Here is a 27,901-nt window from a genome sequence, read left to right on the forward strand (position 1 = left end):
TTAGATGATCTCAATAACTTCCATGATCACAATTGTTATCAATGCCTTCTTATGCTTTTTCCTCAACTTAACATTCTCAAAATTGTTCTCACTAAATGAATCCTCTCCTTTGATTTTCCACCTCTGTTCTCTCCCTTTATTAACAGTGACTTCAGATCCCAGACTTTCCTCAGGTCCTCAAGCTCAGTCATTTAATCCTACCATGTCATCTCAGAAACTCGCAAATACAGCTTCTTCTCTCTTGTCGAGTAGACAGACCTGTCTTATTTGAACTATACTCTCCACTTTCCTTGACCACTACAGTTTTTCAAGTCAGGTTCACTCACCTGTCCGCTTGTTATCATGCCACAAAAGCAAATCTATTCAACTCATTGCTAAGCATATGTCATGAAATATCCATTACCAAGTGTACACAATCTCAACTTTCCCTAAACAACCATGCACCACCTGGTTGCATAATCTGTTCCCTATGTCTGGATCACCTTTTGCTCAATTTCTAATCACAGAGTTTGACATAAAGATGTAAGTGCAATCAGGACTTTAAAAAAATTAGTCTTATAAAGTTTTTTCCTTAGTAACTGTGAGAGCAAGAATAGCAGATGAAATTGATCACAATAATAATTAATTATGAAAATTAACTGATTAAAAATAAATGCTTAACTGAGGAAATTCTGTGAAAAATTTGCCACCCAGACTTGTACTCATATGTTCTAAGAGGGTGCTAGTACCTCTGAGTGAGAAACAGATTTGGAAGAGATTCAGATTCAGAGTTTTGCAAGTATCTTATAAATCTGACACTGAGGATCTTACAAATGAACTATGTACAAGAAAACTTTTATAGATCAGAATGGAGTGCGATTATTCTAATACTGTCATGTAATAAGACTTTCCTTGCCATTTAATTTTAGGATAATAAGTTAAATTATGTTTTTCAAAATCCTGAAAAACAGAAGTTAATTTGATACATGAGTAATAAAAATGGAACTCCTATTCTGATTACCTCTACAGTCAAAGCATGATTTGGCACTGTGTTTCTGAGACAAACGTGGGTTGTTTCAGTATAATAAAGACTATCTCTATTCCTAGTAGTCTTAAAAAGCTTTAAATTGTAAGATGTCATAATGAACCTTCAATTCAAGGATTTCTGAATGGGAACAAAGCTCAAATATAATAAAATACTTTCTTCTTTAAAAAAAGGAAACATATATATCAAAATATAGATGCCCAAATTCTGACTCTTGGACAAGACAATCTTTTGAATCACAGTCAACACAGAACAAGGTGAGAAAGAATGGTTCCTGGTGATAGGGTGACTCACTATTGTTCTTAAAGTGGATTTGAAATCAGGAATACAATTTTCCAGACATAATTCTAGTTGTGGTTTACAAAAAACTACTAGATGAGAATATCCATCCTAGAAACATTAGTTAATACGCTAGTTTTCCACTTTCACTTTAAAGGTTATATATAATATGGTTACTTTGGATAGAAGCAGAAGCTCTTTATTAAATTAAAGTCAAAAGGGATTTTATAATGATAATTCTCTAGGTACTGGGACTTCCCTGGTGGTCCAGTGGTTAAGACTCCTCACTCCCATTGCAGGGGGCCTGGGTTTGATCCCTGGTCAGGGAACTAGATCCCACATGCCACAACTAAGAGGCCGCCGTGACTAAGACCCGGCACAGCCAAATAAATAAATAAATAAATAAATAAATATTAAAAAAAAAAAAAATTCTCTAGGTACCCCTTTCTCAAAAGACATTTTGGAAATATTTGAGAGGTATTCCCAAGAAGCTATACCATGACTTAGTTAAAAATGATTGACTGCAATATTTGAATGAGAAAGCATTTGCAAATTTGAATGTGGATTATCCTTTAGAGAGTTTATTTCTTGCTCATCATGGAGATGTCTTTCCCAAGAGGAAACCCAAACAATTTTACTCTTTGGTCTCACTAAAATCATTCTTGAATTTGCTTTTGTAATCCAAGACTTTGAAGTTTACAATCTGACTAAAACTAAGAAGTCATTACACTAAGAATTGTCATTTGGTGAGCAAAACAGGAATTGGCTGCTGCTGCCAGATTGTTTATCCTATGTAGAAAATCATCATGTTTTCAAATCTGTTATCCAGTATTTCTATTGAACCCCAAATATGTGTTCATGCTGGCAGAATACCCTAAGATAATTTTGAGCCACACGGTCAAAGGTAGTCTGTGTTGTGGCTTCCTTAAGCAATCTGGATAAAATTAATCAATGTTAGGAACCAAGAATTGATTCCAAGGAAACATGCTAATCCATGGTGATTTCATATTAGACTACCATCCCACTGCAACAGTCAGATACAAAGTTTTGTTAACAGTGGCAGAGTAAATAAACAAAACCACCAGGATTCTTAAACCACAGTTGAGCTGCCAGTTTCCCCTCTGTCCACCTCTGTTATACACATAAGTTATTCAGGGAATGTATTTAATGTTATATTCCCCATCATTTAAGTTACATTTTTTTCCATTTCCATTTTCCTACTTGAGAGGAGAGAATGCATTTGACATAGTTCTAGACCAATTACAGCCTTACAGTTCCAATAGCAGGAAATATTTCATCCCTTAATTCTGGATAGAAGAGTATATTATCTGCAGTTTATTGTAATGTGTCTCCTTTAGAGAGTGGAAAGGTGAAAGGGTAGGGTGGAATATATCTGTAACAAAGACTTATGTGAAAGGGTCAAGGCTGACAACCTTGTGGAGGTATCCAAAAGACAATGAGGTCTTTTCCATCAGCTTATCCCTAAAATGTTGTTATTGAAAATAAGGAAAATTAAGTAACATCCATGTCCTCAAGTATATTTATTTAAATGTTTAGATACAAACATAGGTCTATTTATGTATTGCAAATATATTTTTAAAAGATTAAATGGAATTAATTTCACCATTGTCCTTAACCTGATAATTGACTTGTTAATAATAAAGTATCTTTCTGTGAAACGATGAAGTGCTTGAGATAGAAAATTTGAATCAGAAGACTGGGGTCACTTACAGTCTCTCCACGTTGCCCCGGGTGTCCTGGCAGGCCATCCTTTCCAGGTGGTCCCTGAAATCACAAATATTAAACATCAAACGTCATAAATATTTCTTGAATTATTTATAATCTAAATACATGTTAGGCAATTTTCTTATATCTTCATTAGATATCTTATTTTGATGTTCTATTGACTTCATATACGGTAGAATGTGTATTTTTTTTTTTTTTTTGCGGTACGCGGGCGTCTCACTGTTGTGGCCCCTCCCGTTGCGGAGCACAGGCTCCGGACGCGCAGGCTCAGCGGCCATGGCTTACGGGCCCAGCTGCTCCGCGGCATGTGGGATCTTCCCGGACCGGGTCACGAACCCGTGTCCCCTGCATCGGCAGGCGGACTCCCAACCACTGCGCCACCAGGGAAGCCCCTGTATATATCTTTTTAGCATGTCTATAGCTATAAATGAGACCAGGAGAAAATTGTACAACTGTCATCTGAATATTTTACATTTAAATTTCATTAGCATCTTTCTTTTCAAAAAGCATATTCATATTGGTTTGTATTTTTGTTTTTGTAAAAATGTTAGCTCCTCAGTACTTGACAAATGAATATTTTTCCCTCTTTTTGGTGATGTGTTCCTAATACAATTTCTTGTGCACTGAGACTTGGATACCAGAGATAGATAGTGTCCTCTAGTGGTGGTCTGAGCTCTAACTAAGAATGTGAAAGAAATACAAACTTAAAAACAATGGCATTTTACTTCCCAGTTGCTTCAAGTAAAGGAAACAAGGTGCAAGGCTCAATTTTAGAAGTCATCAGGACAAATTTTTCCCAGCAGGTTTTCTTAAATACCCTCTTGGAAGCATAATGTTTATTAAACACTGGAGAGCACATCTACTATGTTATCACTTTCAGTAAAGGATGCTGTCTTTGTCATGACTGAAAAAATAAATGAAGCCATTAACTAAGTACTTAAAGTAAACAACTCTGTGAGGTTCTTATGTTTTAGATACTTAGTAGAAATAGATTGCTTCTTTAGACTGCGTTATGGATTATTCATACTACTCAGAAACCATTAAGCACCAAGTTCAATTTTCAAAACATGTATAATACGTATAGGCAGAGATATTCTTAGGTGAGAATGTCTGGATAAATGAAGAGAAATGATCACTGTAATAACATTTTTAACGATAACAGGTATACCTTTCACAGTATGTTAATTATTTGAATAAACCTACTTATTTATTTAAAAATACATTATTTACATAAAGCTATTTTCAAATATCAATTCTTTGTAAATTGAGTTTGAGAAAAGGTATTTCAAAATAAGATCATTTTCACAGATAGCTTTTTTCCCACTGGAATAAGACTTTTTCTAGCTTGGTTATAACGTTTCAGTGGAAAGCCTTCCCGACAGTAACTAGTACCAGCTCTGCTTCCTGATTGCATCTTTATTGACACACTGGTTAAATTACCAGCTCTAAGTAAAGCCTGTTATGATATTTCACAAGATCATAGCTTCCTCAGTGATTTGTTCATATTTTCCAGGATCATCTCAGTGATTCTATTCCCATCCACCCAAAGGACCAAAGCTGGAATGTTTTTAACCAAGTCCCCCAAATGTTCTTGGATATCATCTACCCATCCCTTCTTTCAAAAACATATATTACCTATCTATGTATTAGGCATTAGGTGTATCATTCTCGGTTTAGAGGTGAGACACATCTATAAGTAGTTGATTGCTAGTGGACCTCATCTAGGTTCCGTATTTCAAAATAGTAAATAAAAACAAATCCTGTGCTCTATCACTGTTTTGATACATATGGGAATAAATATGCCATTAATTGAGGGCAGTAGTAAAAGTTTTAACTAAAATTATAGAGGGCGACAGCTAAAGGATAATAAACATGAGTCAGGTTTTTTTTTTCCACCACGCTAAAGTGTATCTCAAATGATGAGTTTTGCAATCAGTATAAGGCATTTACATGTTTTTTAGCAAATCTGTAAATATAAAAGTTAAATATCTTGTTATATTTGCTGGTGTGAAAAGTATAGATTACACTTTTATTGCAAAATATTATAACTCTTTAAAACAGTGATCTTACATCTAAAAAATGTCACATGGGATGAATGCAACATGATTTTTAATGGCTTTCCTAGATATCGTATGGAAGCAGTGTAAATAGACTATATAAAGAATTCATACCATCATCATTTTTCTTAAGTATTTATTCCTAATATTAAGTGATTAATCCTAAGTAATTTTTTTTTTTTTTTTCCTGTACGCGAGCCTCTCACTGTTGTGGCCTCTCCCGTTGTGGAGCACAGGCTCCGGACACGCAGGCTCAGAGGCCGTGGCTCACAGGCGCAGCCGCTCCGCGGCATGTGCGATCTTCCCGGACTGGGGCATGAACCCATGTTCCCTGCATCGGCAGGCGGACTCTCAACCACTGCACCACCAGGGAAGCCCAATCCTAAGTAATTTTAATGGCCTCACACTACTATCCAATAAAATAAGCATATTAATTACCAAATAATTTCATGGCGTTAATTTAAATATAATAATTTTATTGATCAAAGTAGACTGCCCCTTTAGTATTGTTGGTGAAGAGTAGTGACAACAAATTCATCTAAATGGTGGGAGGGTGCATATACAGCAAAGCAATCCGAGAAACGACACTTATAAATGTTAAGATGTTTTTCACTTCACACTGGCACTGAGTTTTGACTTTTCTCTAAATAGAATGTATCTTACAGTAGTCATGCTATAAATCCTAATCACCTAAATTAATTTTTTTAATTGGGATAACTATATGCTGACACTGGCATGAGATTAACAGACTCTAAACATGAACATTCTAAGTGCTTAATCCATACTCCACATGTGTCTGTGTGAATATATATATTTTTTCATTTATTTTTCATGTATATATCTAACATATGTATGTGTGTGTGTGTATATATATATATATATATATATATATATATTTCCTGATTACAATGAAAATGAATCAATTAATTTGAAGGAAGAGGAGCTTGGTTCTATCTCTCTACCTGAATCCCTCCTTCTAAATATCAAAGAAATGAAGACAGTTCTTTCCTATATGTTATACAACTACATAGCAGAGAAATGATAGGTACTCTTATTTCATGCACTAATGTTTCATTTGTCAGAGAGATAGAGTATAAAATTCATTTTGTTTAGCAGTGAAAGCAATGTTCCTTAACAGTGTCATGTCTGTCCAAGCAGACTACATGTTTCTCAAGTGTAGGCATTTATTATACTTCTAATACTCCTTAGAGACAAAATGCATGCATGATCAATGGCTCAAAACTTGTTGAAAGATACGTGACAGAATGGACTGAAAAAGTTTGAGGAAAAAATGGCTTTCTTGACAATAAAATTATATTACATGAGAGAAACTTCTTAACAATTTGTACAAATATAAATGGTGTGATAATGTTGAAGTTACACATATCACTGGATTTTATGTTGCTAAACAATGATCTATGCACATGGCTTCAAAATACTTATGAAAGAATCTTGTGTGCAAAATCATTTTTGCAACAGTATTTTCACTTCTTTGTATGTGCAACTTTACATGACTTAATATTACATTTGGAACAAAACTGAAATAGTGAGCAAACAATATTATAAGCAGACAGTATCTATATTATCCTTTGTTTAATACAAGCTATTTGTATTAATCCTTTCATAACACAATAATATAGATAATAAGTTTTCTTGATATGTTTGCTGTACTAGAGCAAGACTGTTGTGATAAAAATAATATTTTAAACACAGTGTCTAAAATTATTTTAGAAAGTAAGAGAGTTTCAGCATTTAAGTCAGTATTTCACAATAAATAATTCATTTTTCAAATATGTCAGCTAAAATCACATTTGAAACTAATCAGAGAAAGAGGGGGTTATTCAAACTCAATATAAAAATATTGGAAAACAAGAGTTCCCTGGTGGCGCAGTGGTTAAGAATCCGCCTGCCAATGCAGAGGACACGGGTTCCATCCTGGGCCGGGAAGATCCCACATGCCGTGGAGCAACTAAGCCCGTGCGCCACAACTACCAAGCCTGCACTTTGTTCCCGTGAGCCACAACTACTGAAGCCCTCACACCTAGAGCCCATGCTCTGCAACAAGAGAAACCAACGCAATGAGAAGCCCGTGCACCGCAATGAAAAGTAGACCCCGCTGGCCACAACTAGAGAAAGCTTGCACGCAGCAATGAAGACCAAATGCAGCAAAAAATTAATTAATTAATTAATTTTTAAAAATTGGAGAATATATTTATTTACTTATAAATGATTTTCAACATATTTAAAAATGTAATCATTTGTAACATTTATTTAAATTTATAACATCTTAATTTATAATTTTCTGAATCGTTATTTATGCAAGATTGTTACTGGACTATATTTGACTAACTATAATTATTTATATTATATATAATTATTAGAAATAAGAACATTGGGATGTATAATTTTTGAAATATTGGCATATATAAAAATCCTCACGTAACTTCCTCTCACAAGGTGCATGTTGTTGTGGTTTTGCCAAAAAGATTCAGTTCAACAGATGTAGAAAACAAACTTATGGTTACCAGGGGAGAAGGAGGAGGGAGGATTAAACTGGAAGAGTGGCATTGACATATACACACTACTATACATAAAATAGATAACTAATGAGCACTTACTATATAGCACAGGGAACTCTACTCAATACTCAGTAATGGTCTATATGGGAAAAGAATCTAAAAAAGATTGGATATATGTATATGTATAACTGATTCACTTTGCTGTACACCTGAAACTAACACAACATTGTAAATCAACTATTCTCCAATAAAAGTTTTAAAAAAAGATTCAGTTCAAAAATCAGTTTAAAATATTCAGCCAAAAATCTATATCAATGTGCCACTAAGTGAAAATAACCAGGATGTGAGTAAAACTGCCACTAGGAGTTAGTTATTGGTATTATTACATTGAGAAAACATTTGGTTCTCAAATCACTGACTGCAAATTTTAACTATACTTAGTTTCCTACAGCATAGATAATATTCAAACTATGTTGGTCTTATTCTCAGCCAAAACTTTTTTGAACTTTGCTATTCAAAGTACGGTCCATTTACCACTGGCATTGGCATCATCTAGACATTTGCCAGTAACGTCAAGTCTCAAGACCCATCCCAGACCTACTGAGTTAAAATCTACATTTTTAAAAAAATACCAGCATGATTTACATTCACATTAAAGTTTGAATAGCATTGTCTACTCTGGACTAGAACAGTGGTTCACAAACATTAGCATGCATCAGAACTATCTAGAGAGTTCATTAAGACACAGACTGGGCCCCTCCTAGAGTTCTGATTAGGTGAGTGAGGTGGAGACAAGACGTTGCATTTCTAATAAATTGCAAGTACTGCTGATCTTCTGGTCCAGGGACCACACTGTGAGAACAATTTCCTTAGACAGGTGGGTGCTATGGTTTGAAAGTCTGTGTCTCCTTGAAATTCAGATGTTGAAATCCTAACCCTCGAATGATGTTATTAGTAGATGGGACTTTTGGGCAGTGCTTATGCCACCTTCATGGAAACTTAATGAATGGAACTAGTGGCTTATAAAAGAGGATCCAGAGAGTAGACAGTGAAAAGTCTGCTACCTGAAAGAGGGTCTTCACCTCACCATTCTGGGATGAGGATCTTGGACTTCCAGCCTTCAGAACTCTAACAAGTAGATTCTACTGTTTATACACTACACAATCTGTGCTTTTTTGTTATAGCAGCCGGTATGGACTAAGACAGTAAGTTGATTCTAACTCATAAATAAACTGAATAGGTTGCCAGAAAAAAGAGAGAGAGAGAAAAAAGCAGCTGAGCACTGAGCATGTCCTATACTCCCACAAATATTTGTGTGAAAGTAAAAGATTTCAATTAACTTTGTGAAAATATTTGATGGAGATATTCTACAGACTGTGGTTCTAAACAAATTTTATAAAAAGGAAATGATTCAGGAAGGGTTATCATTACATTTTCTAAGAAAAATACATTATAGAGGCAAAAATAGTAAATACAAATAAACAGATCTCAATGTGATATAAGTAATGTCAGAATGTTGGAGGATGTTTAGGAAGTGACATTTTGAAGAAGGATACATTGGATAATGGAAGCTAAAAAAGAAATTGATATACCAAATATTTAAGATTCAGTAATGATTTTTAATGCTGTCAATAATATTCATTGCAGGGCTTCCCTGGTGGCGCAGTGGTTGAGGGTACGCCTGCCGGTGCAGGGTCATGGGTTCATGGCCTGGTCCAGGAAGATCCAACATGCCGTGGAGTGGCTGGGCCTGTGAGCCATGGTCACTGAGCCTGCGTGTCCGGAGCCTATGCTCCGCAACGGGAGAGGCCACAACAGTGAGAGGCCCACATACCACAAAAAAAACCAAAAAAACAAAACAAAAGAAAACCAAAAAAAAAAAACCATTGCAGTAGAAGAGTAGTTGAGAGAATAATATTCATGTTGTTCTAGTTTTGATATACTTTGAAGGAATATTTAGTAAGATATATTTAAATTAGATTCAGAAACATTTGATAAACTTCATAGGCTGAAAATACATACTCTGGCATTATTAAGCACAATTTTGTTTTTATAGGAATTTTTACTCATATTTGTACCTAGATATTATTTAATATAAAAGCTATGACTTTCAAAATTTGAAAACACTGTCAAATGAAGAAAGAGAAAGAAAAACCATGACACTTACAGGTGGGCCTTTTGGTCCAGGGAATCCAACTGGACCTTGAGGTCCTTGAGGACCCTGAAGAGAAAAAGCAGTGGGGAAATTTAAGAATATATCTTATAAGGCACATCTTTATACGTTGCAGTTTATTTCCACAGATAAAGAACAATATAAAATACAGCTTCTTTAACATAATGGGAGAACTATTGCATTACAACAAGATAGTCTATGGTAATTTAAAAGCAAAATGGATGATCTTCCACACTATTCACTACTCAAAACTGCACATCACATCAATGGTCTTAGCTGAAGAACACTGTAAATATTTAGAATTCATATTAAAAATGAATAGAACATGGATGTATCAGGAACCCTGTAGATAATCTACTTTAAACACTGGGTACAAACATCCATAAATGGAGGATATTTCAAGTCCACAGCCCCCAAAAAGAAAAATTATTTTTAAAATTGATTCTATAAATGTTCTGACTCTACAGACATACAAAATTAAAAGAAAAAAATAAGTGACTATCTCAAAAAGACCATAGAGGATACCTTTAGCTAATCTCTATATTTAAAACGTATTTATTTCTGAGGATGTCACTATCATTTTACTCATGTATAAACTTCTTTTGTAGATAAGATGAAAAGAACATTATTATATAATTATTCTCATTAACATTAAATCCAAATATACATTTATAATATTGCTCTTGACTTGATGCTTAATTAACTATATTATTCAACACTTAGATTTACATATATTTAAAAGGCATAAAGTAGACCCTATTACAAAGACTATCTTGGTCGCAGCAAAAGGATGGTGAAAGATAATCCTTTATATGACCAGAACATGATAATTATATTCCTAAAAGGAATATATATAAAATGGAACATAGTATAAATAAAATTTCTTAAGTAATACAATTAGGTTAGGATTTATTTATACTTAAATAAAAAATAAAGTTAATAAATTTACTATCAAGAGGATAGCTTTTAAAAAATCTGGCTACAAAAAATGCTATATTTTGCCAAAAAAAAAAACCCAACCAAACAAATAAAGGGCATGCTTACTTATGTATATTTAGCTTTATTTTATACCAATTGAAAATCAAATTACTAAATAGATTTCCTATTTACTGGAATAGATGTTTTATCTTGATTTGAATGTATATTGATTGTGACTTAATGGCTACTGGTAGCTTGCATTTTACCAGCATAAAGCTGCTGCCAGCTCCAGGAACAAAGTGAGTATCAGTATGGAAAGCAAGAAGAGTGGAGGAGAAGGCATAGGTGTTACATGTGTATTTAAAAGAAAACAATTATTTTTGTTTAAAAGTTGATATCATAGGCCAATTAGACATATAATTTCTCTCATTTCTATAACAAAATTAATAGCACATAACTGATTAAGCTTTTTGTAGGAAAGTAAATTAAAGAATAGGAATTTTTTAAACTCTGACTAGATTTTATGGATGACTGTGTACATGTATTTGCAGAAACATGTAACTGTAACTTTTCCCAGAAATTTAAACATTTGCAGCATACTAATATTTACTTTATATGATATGACTGTATCATACTTACTCTTTCACCAGGAGGGCCAGGAGGGCCATCACCGCCTGAAGTGCCCTGGCAACAATAACACAAAAACCGGAAAAAATCAGTTTAGATTCCTTCTGTTAACATCCATCCTCTAGAAGAGGAACTTACAGGAAAGCCCAAATGGAACAAGTGCTGATGATACCTTTGGACCAGGTTTCCCAGTGGGACCTCTCGCACCTCTTGAACCTCGAGGACCCTGCACATAAGAGCAAAGATGAAATTGATCTAGTTCCAAGTAGATCTAAAGGCATGGGATCAGTTTTTATTTTTGAAGAAAATAGGAGAGTTAGATGAAAAATGAAAATCATATTTTAAATCAAGGTACTTACCGTTGGACCACGCTGACCCCGAGGGCCTGGTTTGCCAGCTACACCCTGCCAAAGACAGTTCAAACAGTTTCAATACGCAGTATATCACAGTAAATTGTGAGTCTGGTGCTGAGAGATAGGTACTCATGTAAGAACATTTATATTAGATAGTCCAGAACAATATACTTGTATATCATACCCGGGCACCTTTCTCTCCATTGGCACCTGGAAACCCAGGAAATCCAGTGGAACCCTACAAAAATAAAAATAATAAACAATGAGTACAGTAACTAACATTTTTAGCCACAAGCTGAAAGTCTTTTGGAACACAATGATTCTTACAAGCTGGTAGCATTCAAATCAAAAATATAATTTAAGATACCATACAACCTCCATTTATGTATTTAAAAATGAACTTACAGTGACACCTGAAATCCTGGAAGCATTGAAAACATGAATTGATAAAACATTTTAGTTTTTAACTTTAAGGAAATTAATCAAATATATCATTTCTCATATTAGTAAACAGCAAGTCAAGGGCATTTCATATAAAATAAATTTTTAAATAAATTTTTGACATAATTCTACATACTTGCTTCAACTCTGAAAAAAATTTATTTTTCACAAGCATGAATAATCAAATATTAAAATAGGAATTTTATAAAGTATTTTTCCTGAATTAACATTATTGTATTCTTATACTTATCACTTTTTAGTTGAGTATTTTACACCTTTAGAACTGGGTCAAACCATAAAGACAAAATCTTCTTCCATCTTTTCTGTTTGATGTTTGAATGTGGTTAGATCTAACTGAGACTCTAAGTCAGACAGTTCAGCATTAGAATCTGTTTGTGGGATTCTGAAGACATAAATTCAAGACTTATGTTTGTCACGCATTCACTTAAGTAATTGGATACATTACTATAGTATAATAATGAGTACAGTTTTTTCTTCTACAAAATGAGAGCAATCATCTGCATCTTACAGGTACTTTGAAATTTATAGGAAATTGGAATAAAGGAAAGCAAGGTATAAAAATGATAACGATAGCTAACAATAAGTAATGATTATTTAAAGATGTAATAAGCACTGTAAAAGCATTATGTAATTTAATCCACAAGCAGCTACATTTTACAAATGGAATACGTAACCTTGTACCTATGTACCTATGTCCAGATTTTCATCTGCTGAGAGATCTCTTTGAACATGACTGTGATTGGTTTGCCTTGTCATTGTATCATGAAATAGAGCAGATTAGGGTTCAATCCTTGCTCCTCAACATACCAATAACTATGAGACCCTGGGAGGGGTGGGCTGGGGGGGCTTCCAAACACTATTTTCCTATTCCAACCAGTGCATGGATTAAATGCAATAATGTGTAAAATGTCTAGCAAAGAGTAGTAGACATGCAGATTTTACACACTTACCCATGCATTGAGGAAGATGTAACAAAGCCTTCTTTGACTTGAATACATCTTTGTGTTTTGTTTTGTTTGTTTGTTTGCTTTTGATTTACAATGTTGTATTAGTTTCAGGTATAAAGTGAATCAGTTACACATATGTATATCTGTATTCTTTATTCAGATTCTTTTCATTACAGGTTTTTACACGATATTGAACATAGTTCCCTGTGCTATACAGTAGGTTCTTGTTGTTTATCTATTTTACATGTAGTAGTGTGTATCTCTTAATCCCAAACTCCTGATTTATCCCTCCCTCTCCGTTTCACCTTTGGTAACCATAAGTTTATTTTCTATGCCTGTGAGTCTATTTCAGTTTACACTCACTTGGATTGAACTAACTTAAAGTAATCTTTCTCCAAGTGATAAATGCTTCCTCTGTATCAGAATAATCTGGAGTGACTGCTAAAAGTGTGGACTGTCAAATCCCACTGCAGACATACTGAGACAGACTCTCTGGCATTGCATTCCTGGACCCTGCAATTTCCCCAGGTGATACATACAGAATGGATGTCATAATTTATATTTCCTCCACAAGTCAGGAAAATTTTATACGAAGCCTTATGGGATTTGATGGACAAAACTTAGTATGAGCTGCTAAACTTCATTTTAGGACCTGTTTAGCAATATATTCTAATTCATGCTTATAGAGACCACTATGTGATCAACCTGAGAACAATTTTTAGGACATGTAATACTCACACAATGGGGGAAAATGTCTGCAAATGACATTTTTTGAAGGGTTTTCAAAGCCTTTTCTCTTTCTCGAGAGAGAATCAGATAGTTATACCTGGTAGAATATTACTATGTGACTACTCTAGGAATTTGACAAGTGACTATAATCCAATATGAAAGTAATTCACTTCTATCAAATTCAATTTGAGGACAAATATTCATCTGTCCTGAGTAGAACACAAACACATTTATAGAGACTCCATTCAAATAAATTGCTCTTATGCATCAATTTCACGTTTAATAAATTTATTTTCTTACATGGTTTCTGCTCTTAGAAATTTATGGGAAATAGGCAAAAATGTCCAATCCACCAACTAAACAGTTTGTAATATATGGGCATATTCTTCTTCTTTTCTCACATAAAAATTATCACCAAAATATACAGTTTCCATGAAAAGATGTTATCTGCTTTTAAATGGAAAAAATAAACAGCCAACAAAAGGCCAAAAAGTAAAAGGTTAATAGTGAAATTGGCTCTTTCAGTGAACTGAAAATTTCAAAATTATTTTAAATTGTTTTAAATATAAATGAATCCTACCTTAAAATAGATTTTACTTTTTGAAATAGCTATCATTTTATAGTGCATATGGCAGTGCATCTTTTAAATACTCAGTATGGTTTATATTACTAGTAAGATATTGGATAAATTATATTGCCTAATTATAGTCCTTAAATTGCTTGAAGGGGATTAGCAGCCGAATTTCATTTTTAGTACAAAATGACTTAAATCTATTCAAAATTCATTGGCTTCCACATAGGAAAAAATATGAAACTATCTTTGATCTTTGATGCATCCATCATTTTTTTGTTTTAGAACTGAGAAACATAAATGTTTTTGACCACAGAAAAAAGTTATGAAGAAAAGTAATAGAAAAAAATAAAGACCAAAATTTCAGACATTTAGGTTAAAGGGTAAAAATAAAATGTTTGATTCCTCTAGGAAGAAATATTTCTCTCTAGTCATTCTGGCCCATCTTGTAAATAAAAATAAGTCAATGAATATTGAATAGGGGATTGACTTAGGAAAAACAGAAAAAGATAAAAATGTCAAATAAACACTTAATAGAAAATTGTACTCATTCATGTAACATGTAAAAAAAGTTTTCCACTTTTGAATCTAAACACTACCACATTGCAATTCAATTTAGTAATTAGATAAAAAATTTACCAAATAATCTACGAATAGTTTAAAGTTGTGGGTTATGAAGTAAATATCTTCTTTTACTCAAAGCACTTGTTAAAATGCTTGACATTTGAAAGGCAGGTAACTAGGTGACAGGACAATGTATTAGAGACAGTATTTAAAAGGTAAAAATTATTAATCAGTGTTCTAAATGTAGGCAGAAACATATAAATGATGCTTGCATTATTTTAAAATCATAGATTAAATGAATCTTATTTTAGAAAGGCTCAATTACCTCCTAGCATACAGGAAATATATTCTAGAAATTCAGTGAAATATTATAGGACAAAACCACATAGCAAGCCTAAAATACCGTTGCCACATGATGATGAGTCACAAGTTCATGCAGTTCACATTAGTCAGGAGGGAGGATATTTTTGTCTCTCATTGTTTATCTGTGAAACTTATTAATAAATATATATTTGGGGATTATTATCCCCAGCCAGGATGTTTTCTTTCTTTTTTTTTTTTTTGCGCAGTACGCGGGCCTCTCACTGTTGTGGCCTCTCCCGTTGAGGAGCACAGGCTCTGGATGCGCAGGGTCAGCGGCCATGGCTCACGGGCCTAGCCGCTCCGCGGCATGTGGGATCTTTCCGGACCGGGGAACGAACCCGTGTCCCCTGAATCGCCAGGAGGGCTCTCAACCACTGCGCAACCAGGGAAGCCCAGGATGTATCCTTTTTATTTATTTATTTATTTTTGCGGCACATGGGCCCCTCACTGCTGCGGCCTCTCCCGTTGTCGAGCACAGGCTCCGGATGCGCAGGCCCAGCGGCCATGGCTCACGGGCCCAGCCGCTCCGCGGCACTTGGGATCCTCCCGGACCGGGGCACGAGCCCGTGTCCCCTGCATCAGCAGGCAGAGTCCCAACCACTGCGCCACCAGGGAAACCCCCCAGGATGTATTCTTATATACTAAACCTGTCTAGCCTGAATGGATCAAACAGGGATAGATAGATGACAAAGATATAGGTAGATAAATAATAGATAAATAGATAGATAATCTCATGTGCATATAATTACCTTAATATTAAGAACCAAAATTTACATATTAAATCATTTAACCGTTTAATGTAACTAGTCAATACATCAAATGCAGCCTTAGCAAAGTTTTATAATTAGCTCGAGGAAAATTAGTACACCAAAGTAAACATGTATTTTTAAAACTTCTTTTTGCTTAAAATATGTATATTTCAAATAGTCAAAAGTAGAATTTGAGTGCATTGAGTGCATGGGTTGAATGGTGCCCCTGCAAAAGATATATCTAATATCCAAGTGTTCTAGAATCTGCAAATATTACTTTATTTGGAAAAAGGGGTCTTTGTAGATGTGATTAAGTTAAGGATCTTGAAATGAGAATATCCTGAATTATCCAAGTGGTCTTTAAATCCAATGACAAGTGTCTTTATAAGAAGAGAAGATACAGACACAGAAAAAAATCCGTGTGGAGAAGGGGTCGGAGATTGCACACAAGCCAAAAAGTGCCTGGGGCCACCAGAAGATGGAAGGGGCAAGGACAGATTCTCCCACAGGACTTTTGGAGGGAGCATGGGCCTGCTGACACCTCGATTTTAGACTTCTGGCCTCTAGAACTGTAACAAAGTCAGTTTCCATTGTTTTAAGTCACCAAGTTTGTGGTGATTTGTTACAGTAGCCCTAGGAAACAAGTTCTGTGGAAATGAGGGAAAATAAAGAGGATGAAAGAAGAGTCATTCTTCCTTTAAAAAAAATGTAAGTGGTCATTCAAACCTTCAGGGTACCAGAAAGGAAATCAAAAGCTATTATCCATCACCTGTTATCTACTTAAAGCTTCTATATATATTAATATACTGCCCTGGAATAGTCCTTATTCCACTTACAAGGAAGTGGCTGACTGTGCCTTCCTTTCATGAGTCTGTCTCTAAAATACTCCAATCCAAAATCACCTAAGATCTCTGAACTCTCTGCACTCCAGGTGCCCACACTGCCTCTGACTTTCCCTTATAAGATTATATTTTAAGGATTCATCATCTCTATATTACAAACTGAAAGGTAACCATAGATGATTAATTTTAAGTGTATCTACAAAAGGCTGATAAACTGTAAAAATTAAGCTAATTATTTTACCTTTGGACCTTGTCTTCCTGGATATCCCGGTAATCCTGGAACACCAAGTTTCCCCTAAAGTTAAAATAATAATAATAATAATAATCAATTCTAAGATAAATTAAGTTTAAATGATGCTTTTAGTCATTTTTCTAGAAGTTAGAACCACATATTTGCACATTTGAAAGGAAGATTTGCAAGTTTTTGCTATTCTTTACTTTCATTATATTTCTTAATTTGAATTGGGAAAAAAATGTTGCTAATGCTATAATGTTCACTAACTTAACCTCTGTTGTCTAAGTGACAGTGCCTTCTTTAGTGACATAGAACACTGAGTAAAAAGAATTCTAGGACTGTTTGTGAGCTAAAGAATATGCTAAGAAATCACCTAAGATTTATGAACATTAAATACTATTTAAAATTAATGGATGTAGTTAGAACTGCAAGTAGATCTTACCATTCCAACTAAAGGTAATCTATTTGATAAAATTAATTCATTTCTCACTGTAAATATAAAGCAAGCAATCATAAGTTAACATTTTTTTTTTGGTAAGTAAGGAAAGTTTAAATAACTATACTAAGAAATTTGAACCTGATTTTTTTTTTTTTTTTTTTTTTTTTTGGTACGCGGGCCTCTCACTGTTGTGGCCTCTCCCGTTATAGAGCACAGGCTCCGGACACGCAGGCTCAGCGGCCATGGCTCACGGGCACAGCCGCTCCACGGCATGTGGGATCTTCCCGGACCGGGGCACGAACCCGTGTCCCCTGCATCGGCAGGTGGACTCTCAACCACTGCGCCACCAGGGAAGCCCTGAACCTGATTTTCAAGCAAAGTTTCTTCTTTTATTCAAATGTCTGAATAAATTGGGTTAATAAATACCAAATGGTGACAGATATAGCTAAATAATGATTTTTGTGGAGTATTAATTCCTACAGGTGGGAACTTGAATATGCAGCTATTTTCTTCCAGTGCAATGAGATTACCTCTCAATCTGATAGTGCTGAAACATGATAAATTACAGTGAAGCCCAAAGATGTATAACAAATCCTAAGAGGTTTAAAATGCTAAACTAACAAAATTGGCCCCTTGAGCAAAGCATTAAATTAAAAACATGAGTAGAGAGAAAATAAAATTAAAATAAATGAATTGAATAAAATGTTTGTGGAATTTTACTGTGACATTTTCCTTAAGATCTTATGAAAGCACATTTCATATATAAAATATTATTTATCAAAGTCTTAAACATTAACAGACACACAGTATCATTATTTCCCATGTGCATTTAAATGAAATAAGAATAAAAACAAACAAGTTCAAATTACTATATATATAACATTAATAGATGAGCAGGATTTTATGAAAAAATAAATATTTTACTGGATGAAGCAAGGCAAGAAATTAGGAATATAGTTTATGACCTTGTTATTATAGGTTGAACTAAACAGTTGTCTGATTCATGATCAACACTGCATAGGTAAGCAGTCTTCAGATGGAAAACATTCAAACAAGCCTTAAGAAGCATACTTATAATGATGTCCCCTTGGACAGAGTAAGTTATCACAGCTTGTTTTATGCTACTGATTTCAAGGTTAATGAAATTCTCTAATTATTATCAGAAAACTTTTGTAGTCTATGCTAATACTACATTAGAATGTAAATTCATTCATTTTAGAGTCATTTAAAAATAAATCCAGACAGAAAATTTCTTTGTATTTTCAGTGTGGTGATAAGCAACTTCAATAAAAGGGAAAATTCTAATGAAAGGTGAAAGATGAAGCACTGCGGGGTAAAGTCCTGATGCCTCAGAATAGTTTGTGGGACCGTTTACACAGAATATAGTGGGGTTGAGAAAAGAGGAAGGTCCTAGAGTATCGTTAACTATTGGCAAGTGAGCACTTTAAGTAGAAGGGTCGTAGGCCTTGTAAGCCCTTATTTCCCCAATCCTATCTTTTCCCTCCGTTGCCTAAACACAATGACATTATTAATCAGTTTACAAACCACAACTGAGAGTATGAAACTGTAGAAGAACTACTATATCAGATGACTCATAATGACATGAGGAAATGATTTTTTATTTGTCTAGTCACAATTCTTATATAATCCTTATATATTTTCCTTCTGGGATAGGATGGTAAGGGGCAGAGATGACAATTTTCTTACATAGCATGGAATTTCCATATTTATAGAATAATGGCATGCCCACTATAAAAATTGGAGAATAGTCATATTTACAAAAAAAATGGAAATCATTTGATTTATATCACCTAGAGATTATTATTTATATTTTCCTTCAGTGTATATAATCAGAAAGCATTTGTCATAGATATTTCTAGTTTTGTCTTAATTTAACTTCAGGTTCATTATAAGACGTTTACAATATCACTAAATATTCTACGAAGGTATAATTTTAATGTTGCCTAATATCCTATCTAAATGTAAGTATAATGATTGCAAATATTTTTTGACATTATGCATATAGCCCAGTGGCTCTTAAAGCAATTAATATTAATATTATCTGGGGATATTTTAAAACATAGTGATGCTTGAGTTAACCCCAGATTAAAATTAAAACCTTTTCAAGTTTGGCCTGAACATCAGTAGTTTTTAAAACATTTATCCTGTAAAAATATATGTTAATGTGGAAAGAGTGGAAAAAGGACATTTTGGTTTGAGGGCCAAAGATGATTCAAGTTGTTCAAAAATAATAAGTAGACCATCTTTGATTGGTTCTTTCAGCCTTCATTAATCACGCTCAAATTCTGCACTTTTAATATAGAACAGCATTAAGAGTGGTTGATTCTACATGGCCAATGGAAGCAGAAGGGACTAGAAAATAAGGAAGCGTGAAAGAGGATAAATGTGCCCGTCTCATGATTATACTTCTAAGTAGTAATATGGATATGAAACTGAAATTCAAGAAATTGAAATTCAATAAAACCCTCTAGATTTACATCACAGGTGATTAAAAACACCCTAAAATCACAGTGAAGCATCATCTACAAGAGGACCTGTGAATTTAAAGTTGCTCCCTAACCTTCTCTCCTGCTTGACCAGCAGGACCAGGGTCTCCGGTCGGACCTGCTCGACCTTTGGGGCCTTCAGGGCCATCTTCTCCTCTTGGACCTACTTGACCAACTTCCCCCTGAAACACAGAGTAACAACATTCTTGTAATTTAAAATATCTTGGAGACTGAATGGCAGAAATTATAGTCTATCAAAAACTTATATTCTTCAACTCTTGGTTTGTTTACTCACATATTACATATGACAAAGAGGCTTGAAAGTATTTGATTTCATCAATCTTTCAATTAATAAATAAACTACTCAATGCTGTCTGAAAGTTGAAAAACTACAGAAGCCCTACATTAAATTAATTTTAATACATTGTGTTGCAGAAAGAGAGAGAGAAAAAAATAAATAAGAATCAAAATTAGACACCGTAGGTTGGCTGAATATGCTACACCAAAATATGCCACTGTGGCATAAGGATTATTTTGAACTGAAGGCAATTGAAAAAAAGCAGATACAAAAAAAAGTTCTCTACCCACCCCATACCTGCTTAAAAGCAAGGCACAAATTTGCAAAGGTATCTTTCCTCCCCTCTCTACTAGAAAGGACAAAAATTAATCAGTAGTGATAACTAGACACTTACCAGTCCAGAGTCAGAAGCAGGTACCAGTGGAATCTACCTATGCAACAAACTTTACAACTAGCCTTTATATACCATTAGTTTCCCATATATCTGCCTTCCCACAATTTACAGTATTAGAAACTCGAAGTCCTTTTCCTGCTCAAAATTTATTGTTCCTTTGCTAAAATGCTATACAAGCCCCAGTTGTAACCACTCTATTTAGTTACTCGTCACTGAGTGTTCCCATGTATAATCATGATACATATGCTAGCAAACTTCCGTTTACTTTTCTCTTGTTCATCTGTCAGTCTAATTTTACAGGGCACCAGCCTGAGAACCTATCAGGGTAATAGGGAAAATAATTGCTCCTCCCAGATGATAGCGACTTTAGAAATCACCGTTTGGAACACAAGAAAAATGTCTCTGTTTTAAACTTGGCTTTCGCATTTAAGGTATTAGGAACTGGGATGTGTAAGTTATTGCCCCTATCCCGGACACAGGCTTTCTGTGCATTTTAGGAAAATCAATATTCTATAGTATCCTTTTTTGCTTAAATTTATTAGATACTATTATACTAGTTATAAAATAAATCTTCCCAATAAAATTTAATTTACTTTAGGTGACACAATTTTGTTTTCAAGGTACTCATTAACAGAAAAACAGTGTACTATTTCTACATTCAAAAATTCAAGACAACTATATAGTGAACATTCATAAAAGTTGCAGATACAGTTTCCAGGCAGCATAGCTCACTATGTGTGAACAAAATTTAAAACAAATCTATTGAATTAATTATATAAAACAATTTGATCATCATTTTAGAAAATATCTGTAAACAATAATACCCTATATATTATGTATATATATATATAAAACTATGGATGTTCTGGGACATATAGAGATTTAACATAACATCTAAAAAACAACTGATACTATATTATCTCTACAAAAATTAAACACCTAATCTTCATATAAAAATGGAAGTGAAAAATATCACGGGTAGTACATTTTTATTTATCCTGTGTTTGCAATATTTAATTATAAGAAGAAACACACAAATGTATGTATTAGTGCAAATTTCTTTCTACTTACTCTGTCACCTTTAAGACCCATGTCCCCTTTGAATCCTGGAAAACCATCTTCACCCTAAAATGTATAAGTAATAAAACAAGTGTTTAATCAATTGTTTCTATGAATCTAAAATATGGCTATGCAAATTATGAGTACTGGTAATTAGGAAAAATTGTTCTGAGAAATAAGTACCTTAGTTGTGAAACCTCCTCTTCCCTATTTTAACCCTTTATCCCCAGTATCCTCCCATTTTCCCATAATTAATGCCTCTAAGTTAACAGAAAAGTTTTCACAAATGTGTCCATTGAATCTTCTCTATCTTATAGGGGGGAATAACCATTTTCTTATAACAAAATGTATCCTATGTTATTTGAACAAAGAAAAAGTAAAAATTTAATTAATTATATTAACTTTGGATTACAATAACTCTGGATAACCAAATAAAATGTCTTTAATTTACTGATATATAACTAAGAATTTTATATCATTCATTTTATCTCCTATGCTTTAGATAAATGTCTTCTGACTCAACTTGTTCTCTAATTACAATCTCTCTTCAGGTGAAGAATAAGCAAATTAATATTATCCTTAACGTGTAAATAGAGATTGCTTATCATCACATCATATGCACAAACAAATGATGCTGAAAACTGGGCATCCTTTAGCAAAGAGAGGAGAAATTTTGACTATGAAAATATTTACTGTCATTTTTACTATATGCAGACTTTTAAGAAATAAGCTTCATCAATAACCTTCCTGTCTCTTAATTTCAAGAAAAAAAATTTAATTCCTAAGGAATAATCATTCATGTATTCAATAGCATTAATTGAGCAATAACTCTGTTCAGAGTATTGTGGAGTAGTTTGAAGTTTTTGTTTTACCAATAATTTGTATTAATTTTGGTACAGGTGGAATAGAATGGGTGTTTAGAAAAGAAAGACATGAGGATGATGATGATGATGTGCTGTGCTGGTGCTGGTTCTGGTGAGGCAAGAAGTGAATCTGGAGATTTGAGGGGGCAGTTGGTACCTTAATTAGTAGTTGGAGAATAAGCATTCATGTATTCAATAGCACTAATTGACTTGCAGAGTTTGAGAAAAAGGCATGTCAGGCCAAGTCTGAGAACAGAGCTGAGAAGATTAGTTCCTACACTTCCACATCATGCTACCAAATGAGCTCTACAAAACATTAAACTGATCACGTCAGTTTTGCTTTAAAATACTTCAATGGTTCCAAAGTGCTAATGATGAATATAAGCTGCCATCCCCCCTCTCCTTCCTACCATGATCTAGACTTTGTTCACCTCTATAGTCTTATCTTTGGTCTTAAATCTCCTCTCTACTTCCATCCAACACACTGATTTTAGAAAAACTGAATTACCTGTATTTCCATTTGTAATTCTTGCATTGGTTAACTACTTACACATACACACACATCTGCAAATCCTTTACCTTCTCTGTCTACCTGGTGATACTTTCCTCTTCTTTTAGGATTTAGTTCATGATTCTGCTATGAAGTTTTCCATGACCTCAATATTTCCCCCTTAAAATTAACCTCTTTGTTCTGTGTGCCCAACTGAACATTTAGCATTATAAGATAACATCCTGCACTTAATAGATCATAGGTCTCTTTCTTTCTATTAAATGGTCAAAACCAAGAATCATGCTTAATTAACCTCTGAATCTCCAGTGCCTAGTACATTTTGACCCTTAAAAATCATGATATTTAATAAACATTTATTGAATGTATATTTGGAATCATCCTTGCCTCAGTGCTAGTTTGGTAAGGTATGCTAAGATCCAGAAAATATCAGGTTATGATGGATATATGAAACTTAGACTTGGAAAAGGAATCCAATCTGATATCCTATCTAAACATAAGAATTCTGACAGGTCTAAAAGTTTTGACACAAGCATAATGTTTTCAGCTTCCTGGCCACAAAGTAGCCTTGTGGAATTAGGATTCTCTCTGCACCTAATGCAATTGTGCAATAGCAGAGGCTTAAAAGCTGAAAATGACCACTTAACTTCCTATTGACTGGTGTCTTCAATACTTTCTCCCTAGAGAGAAAGGTAATTACACAGTTGCCAAGTTTAGTTTAAAAAAATACTGCACTTTATGTCTAAAATCAGTAACAGTTTTTAGGATATTTTGTCCAGGAGAGATTTGTTTTTTAAGAGAGCATATAGTGGACTAGATGATATTTCTGTCAAAACTTTGTTTTCAATACATTTGCAATTTAAAAATAAATTAGATGACTCAAGTTATTAAGAATATCCTTACAATAAGTGACATTTTTTAAACAAATAATACTTTCAAGCTACTAAGATTTCCAGTCCTTAAATTATCAAGTCTGAATTAACATTTTTTAAAAGTAGACAGATTTTTAGAAAACATGTAAAAAAGGAATTCACCTGTGCCACTTGGTTAACTGGATTATGTTGCTTAAGTTCTAAGGAACAAATCTGAGTCTAAACAATGGAAAATTTTATTCTAGTTAGGGTACTAACTTGGTATTTCACCTTTGGTTAATTAATTAATATTGTTATTCATAAAAGAAAATAATTTCAACTTCCTTCTTCATCTCTTATGAGATAAATGGTCAATTATAATATATACTCAGAAAAACAAAATAACCAATAATCTCAAATTGTTTCCCTACATATAAGCAATATATATTATTTTTTCCTGAGTAGGTTTTTCCTCATATATCTCATCATCTATAATTTTATTTTCCTTTGTCATTTGCTACTACCCCCCTTTCCAAAAAGTTCACAACTTTCCCACCCCAATTAAATGCCTTTCCTTTAAACACTGCCCTCCCTAAAAATCCTTCATGGGCACTAATTCCAGAGAAACAATTTGAATTGATATTTAAATGTATTACCAATAAAAATTGAGATTCCAAATTCCAAACTGAGACAATATATTTTTTTGCATAGGCAACTTGCAAGTAATTACAAGTTCAACACTGTCCAAACTACCACTGTGCTAGCTCAGTAAGACACTATACCCTGAAGTGCATCTGTGATGACCAAGATGAATTGGGATTCAAATCAAAGTAGCTGAGTTAATTTAAAATGCATGACATTTTTTCACACAGTAGAATTGTCAATATAGTTGCATACTTTGACAGTGCCTCAGTATGTAGCCTATTTATTCTTTTCAGAAAAATAAAATATAATGTATATAATAAGTCCATCCCTTCTTGTTATCTATTCCTTACTGATATCAAATCTATTCAAGGTGTTTTTGATAATATTATGACTGTGGGAATAAACAGTTATCCTTGAAATCAAAATGTGTATTGCATATATTTCTCACCAAATCTACCAACATTTTATACTTAACTTTGTTTTATAAAATGAAATATAGTAAGAATTAATGCAATAGTGATTCTGAGTAATGTTATTCCATTTCAACACAATCATCGAAGGATTTGGGAGCTCTACATTTAATGTTAGACATTTACATGAAAAAAAATCTCAATTTTGTTTTCTTCATCAAATTAAACTATAAGCACTCTTTAAAAGAATGTACATTCTTTCAGCCACCTTTACTTGGCTTTAATCTTAATTTCCTTCTTATTAAAGCTTTTGTTGTGCATGCAGTATCACATATGAAGTCTTCCTGTTCCCCCAGTTGATTCATGTTACTTCTAACTTTCATATTTTGCACTTCATTTCAATTTATAAAATTTGGGGATTTTAGTAGAGAAAAAAATAGAATAAACATTCCTCTGTTATACATATAACTGGATCCAATCCAAGCATAACAAACCAATCATAAGGCCAACCTTATAATTTAGAAAAGTTAAACACATGTAAGAAAAAAAGAGATGCAGGATTGATTCTGTTTATGACATAGCTTTTTTTTTTTCTTTTTAAATAATGTAGTCGTCACCTGAGGATAAAAGACTTCTAAAATTTCCAGGATATAGAGTACAAAATTAGACTTGCATTGTTTGATACATAACTAATCACTCAATATATTTGAGAAATGGAATATCTGTTCAATAAACTTAAATTTTTTATACAATAGGTATATAGCAATTAAAATCACCTAAATAAATTATGTTTTACCTTTTCACCTTTAGAGCCCTTGAGACCTCTGACACCATCTGCTCCCTATAGAATAAATTAGAAGGATTAAATAACTATAATATTTTACATTGAAATTAAATAATGTAGGAAAAAATAATATTTACCTTTACTCCTCGGGGACCAGGGTAGCCAATGGGACCCTGTGGACCAGGAGGACCCTGAAAAAGACCCATTGCAATTTAAATACATAATGCACTGAAAGTGCCCCTCACTCACAACATACTATAATTTTACCAAATAATCTATAAGAACATGGTATTTTTCTACTTCTGGTGAAGATTTCTTTGGTACTTTATCATTTGTGTCTAAAGTCAGATATCATGAACAAATCATGTGATGAGACTTACCTACTCCAAACTTATATATTCATGCAAAAAGTAAGATAAATATTATGAATATGTGAAATAATATAAGTAATTATATAATTAATAACTGCTTTTCTAAGCCTGAAAAAATCTGATGTTTTCAATGTCTACAATAAACAATTATAGACTAGCCAAAAGGATAAATAATTTCTAACCAAAAACTAGCATTAAATTTATTACATTCCAAATCAAAACTACAATGAAGTATCACCTCACACCAGTCAGAATGGCTATCATAAAAAAATCTACAAACAATAAATGCTGGAGAGGGTGTGGAGAAAAGGGAACCCTCTTGCACTGTTGGTGGGAATGTAAATTGATACAGCCACTATGGAGAACAGTATGGAGGTTCCTTAAAAAACTAAAAATAGAACTACCATATGACCCAGCAATCCCACTACTGGGCATACACTCTGAGAAAACCATAATTCAAAAAGAGTCATGCACCACAATGTTCATTGCAGCTCTATTTACAATAGCCAGGACATGGAAGCAACCTAAGTGTCCATAGACAGATGAATGGATAAAGAAGATGTGGCACATATATACAATGGACTATTACTCAGCCATAAAAAGAAAAGAAATTGAGTTATTTGTAGTGCGGTGGATGGACCTAGAGTCTGTCATACAGAGTGAAGTAAGTCAGAAAGAGAAAAATAAATACCATATGCTAACACATATATATGGAATCTAAAAAAAAAAAAAAAGGTTCTGAAGAACCTAGGGGTAGGACAGGAATAAAGACGCAGACGTAGAGAATGGACTTGAGGACATAGGGAGGGGGAAGGGTAAGCTGGGACAAAGTGAGAGAGTGGCATGGACATATATACACTACCAAATGTAAAATAGATAGCTAGTGGGAAGCAGCCACATAGCACAGGGAGATCAGCTCGGTGCTTTGTGACCACCTAGAAGACTGGGATAGGGAGGTTGGGAAGGAGGGAGATGCAAGAGGGAAGAGATATGGGGATATATGTATGTATATGTATAACTGATTCACTTTGTTATACAGCAGAAACTAACACACCATTGTAAAGCAATTATACTCCAATAAAGGATGTTCAAAAAATTTATTGCATTCACATCATCAAGAATATGATCAAAATTATATATTTTCCATGGCTGGCTTCATTTCACTAGTCTACCTAAAGGAAATAATGTATAATATACAATAGTATATATTATACAATAGTAATGTTGACTATTTTAATAAGAATCCAAAATTAGCTACTCTAAATAAAAATGATCTTACCCTGCTACTGTAATCCAAAATAGTATTAACATTGAAAGCTTTTATTTTGATATTTTATTTAGATATTTTGCTAATCGTTGCTCTTACAATTTAGTCTCCTCTTATGTAAAGGTTATCAGAAAGTAATAAGTATAAATAAAATTCAAGTGACATAAACACTTTAATGATATTCAGTAGTTCTTGTCCAATTTCATTATTATTACTTATGGTCATTTATTCCACATATATTACATAGGCAGAATGTGGATTTATTTCTTATCATGAGAATATTTTTAAAAAAACAGAGAATGCTAGTCTAATTGATCAAATTGCCAATGCAAAATTAAAAGTTATCT

General features: G+C 33.6%; 1 protein-coding gene across 1 annotated transcript in view; it reads right to left on the reverse strand.

Annotated features, from left to right (window-relative positions):
• The window catches only part of COL11A1 (collagen type XI alpha 1 chain), a 195,933-nt gene that overhangs the window by 69,050 nt on the left and 98,982 nt on the right, over positions 1 to 27,901 (reverse strand). Inside the window, exons 28-38 of the mRNA XM_024751257.1 lie at positions 26,054 to 26,107; positions 25,929 to 25,973; positions 21,868 to 21,921; positions 20,179 to 20,286; positions 17,165 to 17,218; positions 11,881 to 11,934; positions 11,703 to 11,747; positions 11,516 to 11,569; positions 11,356 to 11,400; positions 9,793 to 9,846; positions 3,035 to 3,088 (exon numbers count right to left, since the gene is read on the reverse strand). Coding sequence (XP_024607025.1) covers positions 3,035 to 3,088; positions 9,793 to 9,846; positions 11,356 to 11,400; positions 11,516 to 11,569; positions 11,703 to 11,747; positions 11,881 to 11,934; positions 17,165 to 17,218; positions 20,179 to 20,286; positions 21,868 to 21,921; positions 25,929 to 25,973; positions 26,054 to 26,107 — 621 coding nt within the window. The remainder of the gene's footprint in view (positions 1 to 3,034; positions 3,089 to 9,792; positions 9,847 to 11,355; positions 11,401 to 11,515; positions 11,570 to 11,702; positions 11,748 to 11,880; positions 11,935 to 17,164; positions 17,219 to 20,178; positions 20,287 to 21,867; positions 21,922 to 25,928; positions 25,974 to 26,053; positions 26,108 to 27,901) is intronic.

This window comes from Neophocaena asiaeorientalis, unplaced genomic scaffold (assembly GCF_003031525.2).
Source record: "Neophocaena asiaeorientalis asiaeorientalis breed wild unplaced genomic scaffold, Neophocaena_asiaeorientalis_V1.1 scaffold147, whole genome shotgun sequence".
Taxonomy (NCBI): Eukaryota; Metazoa; Chordata; class Mammalia; order Artiodactyla; family Phocoenidae; genus Neophocaena; species Neophocaena asiaeorientalis.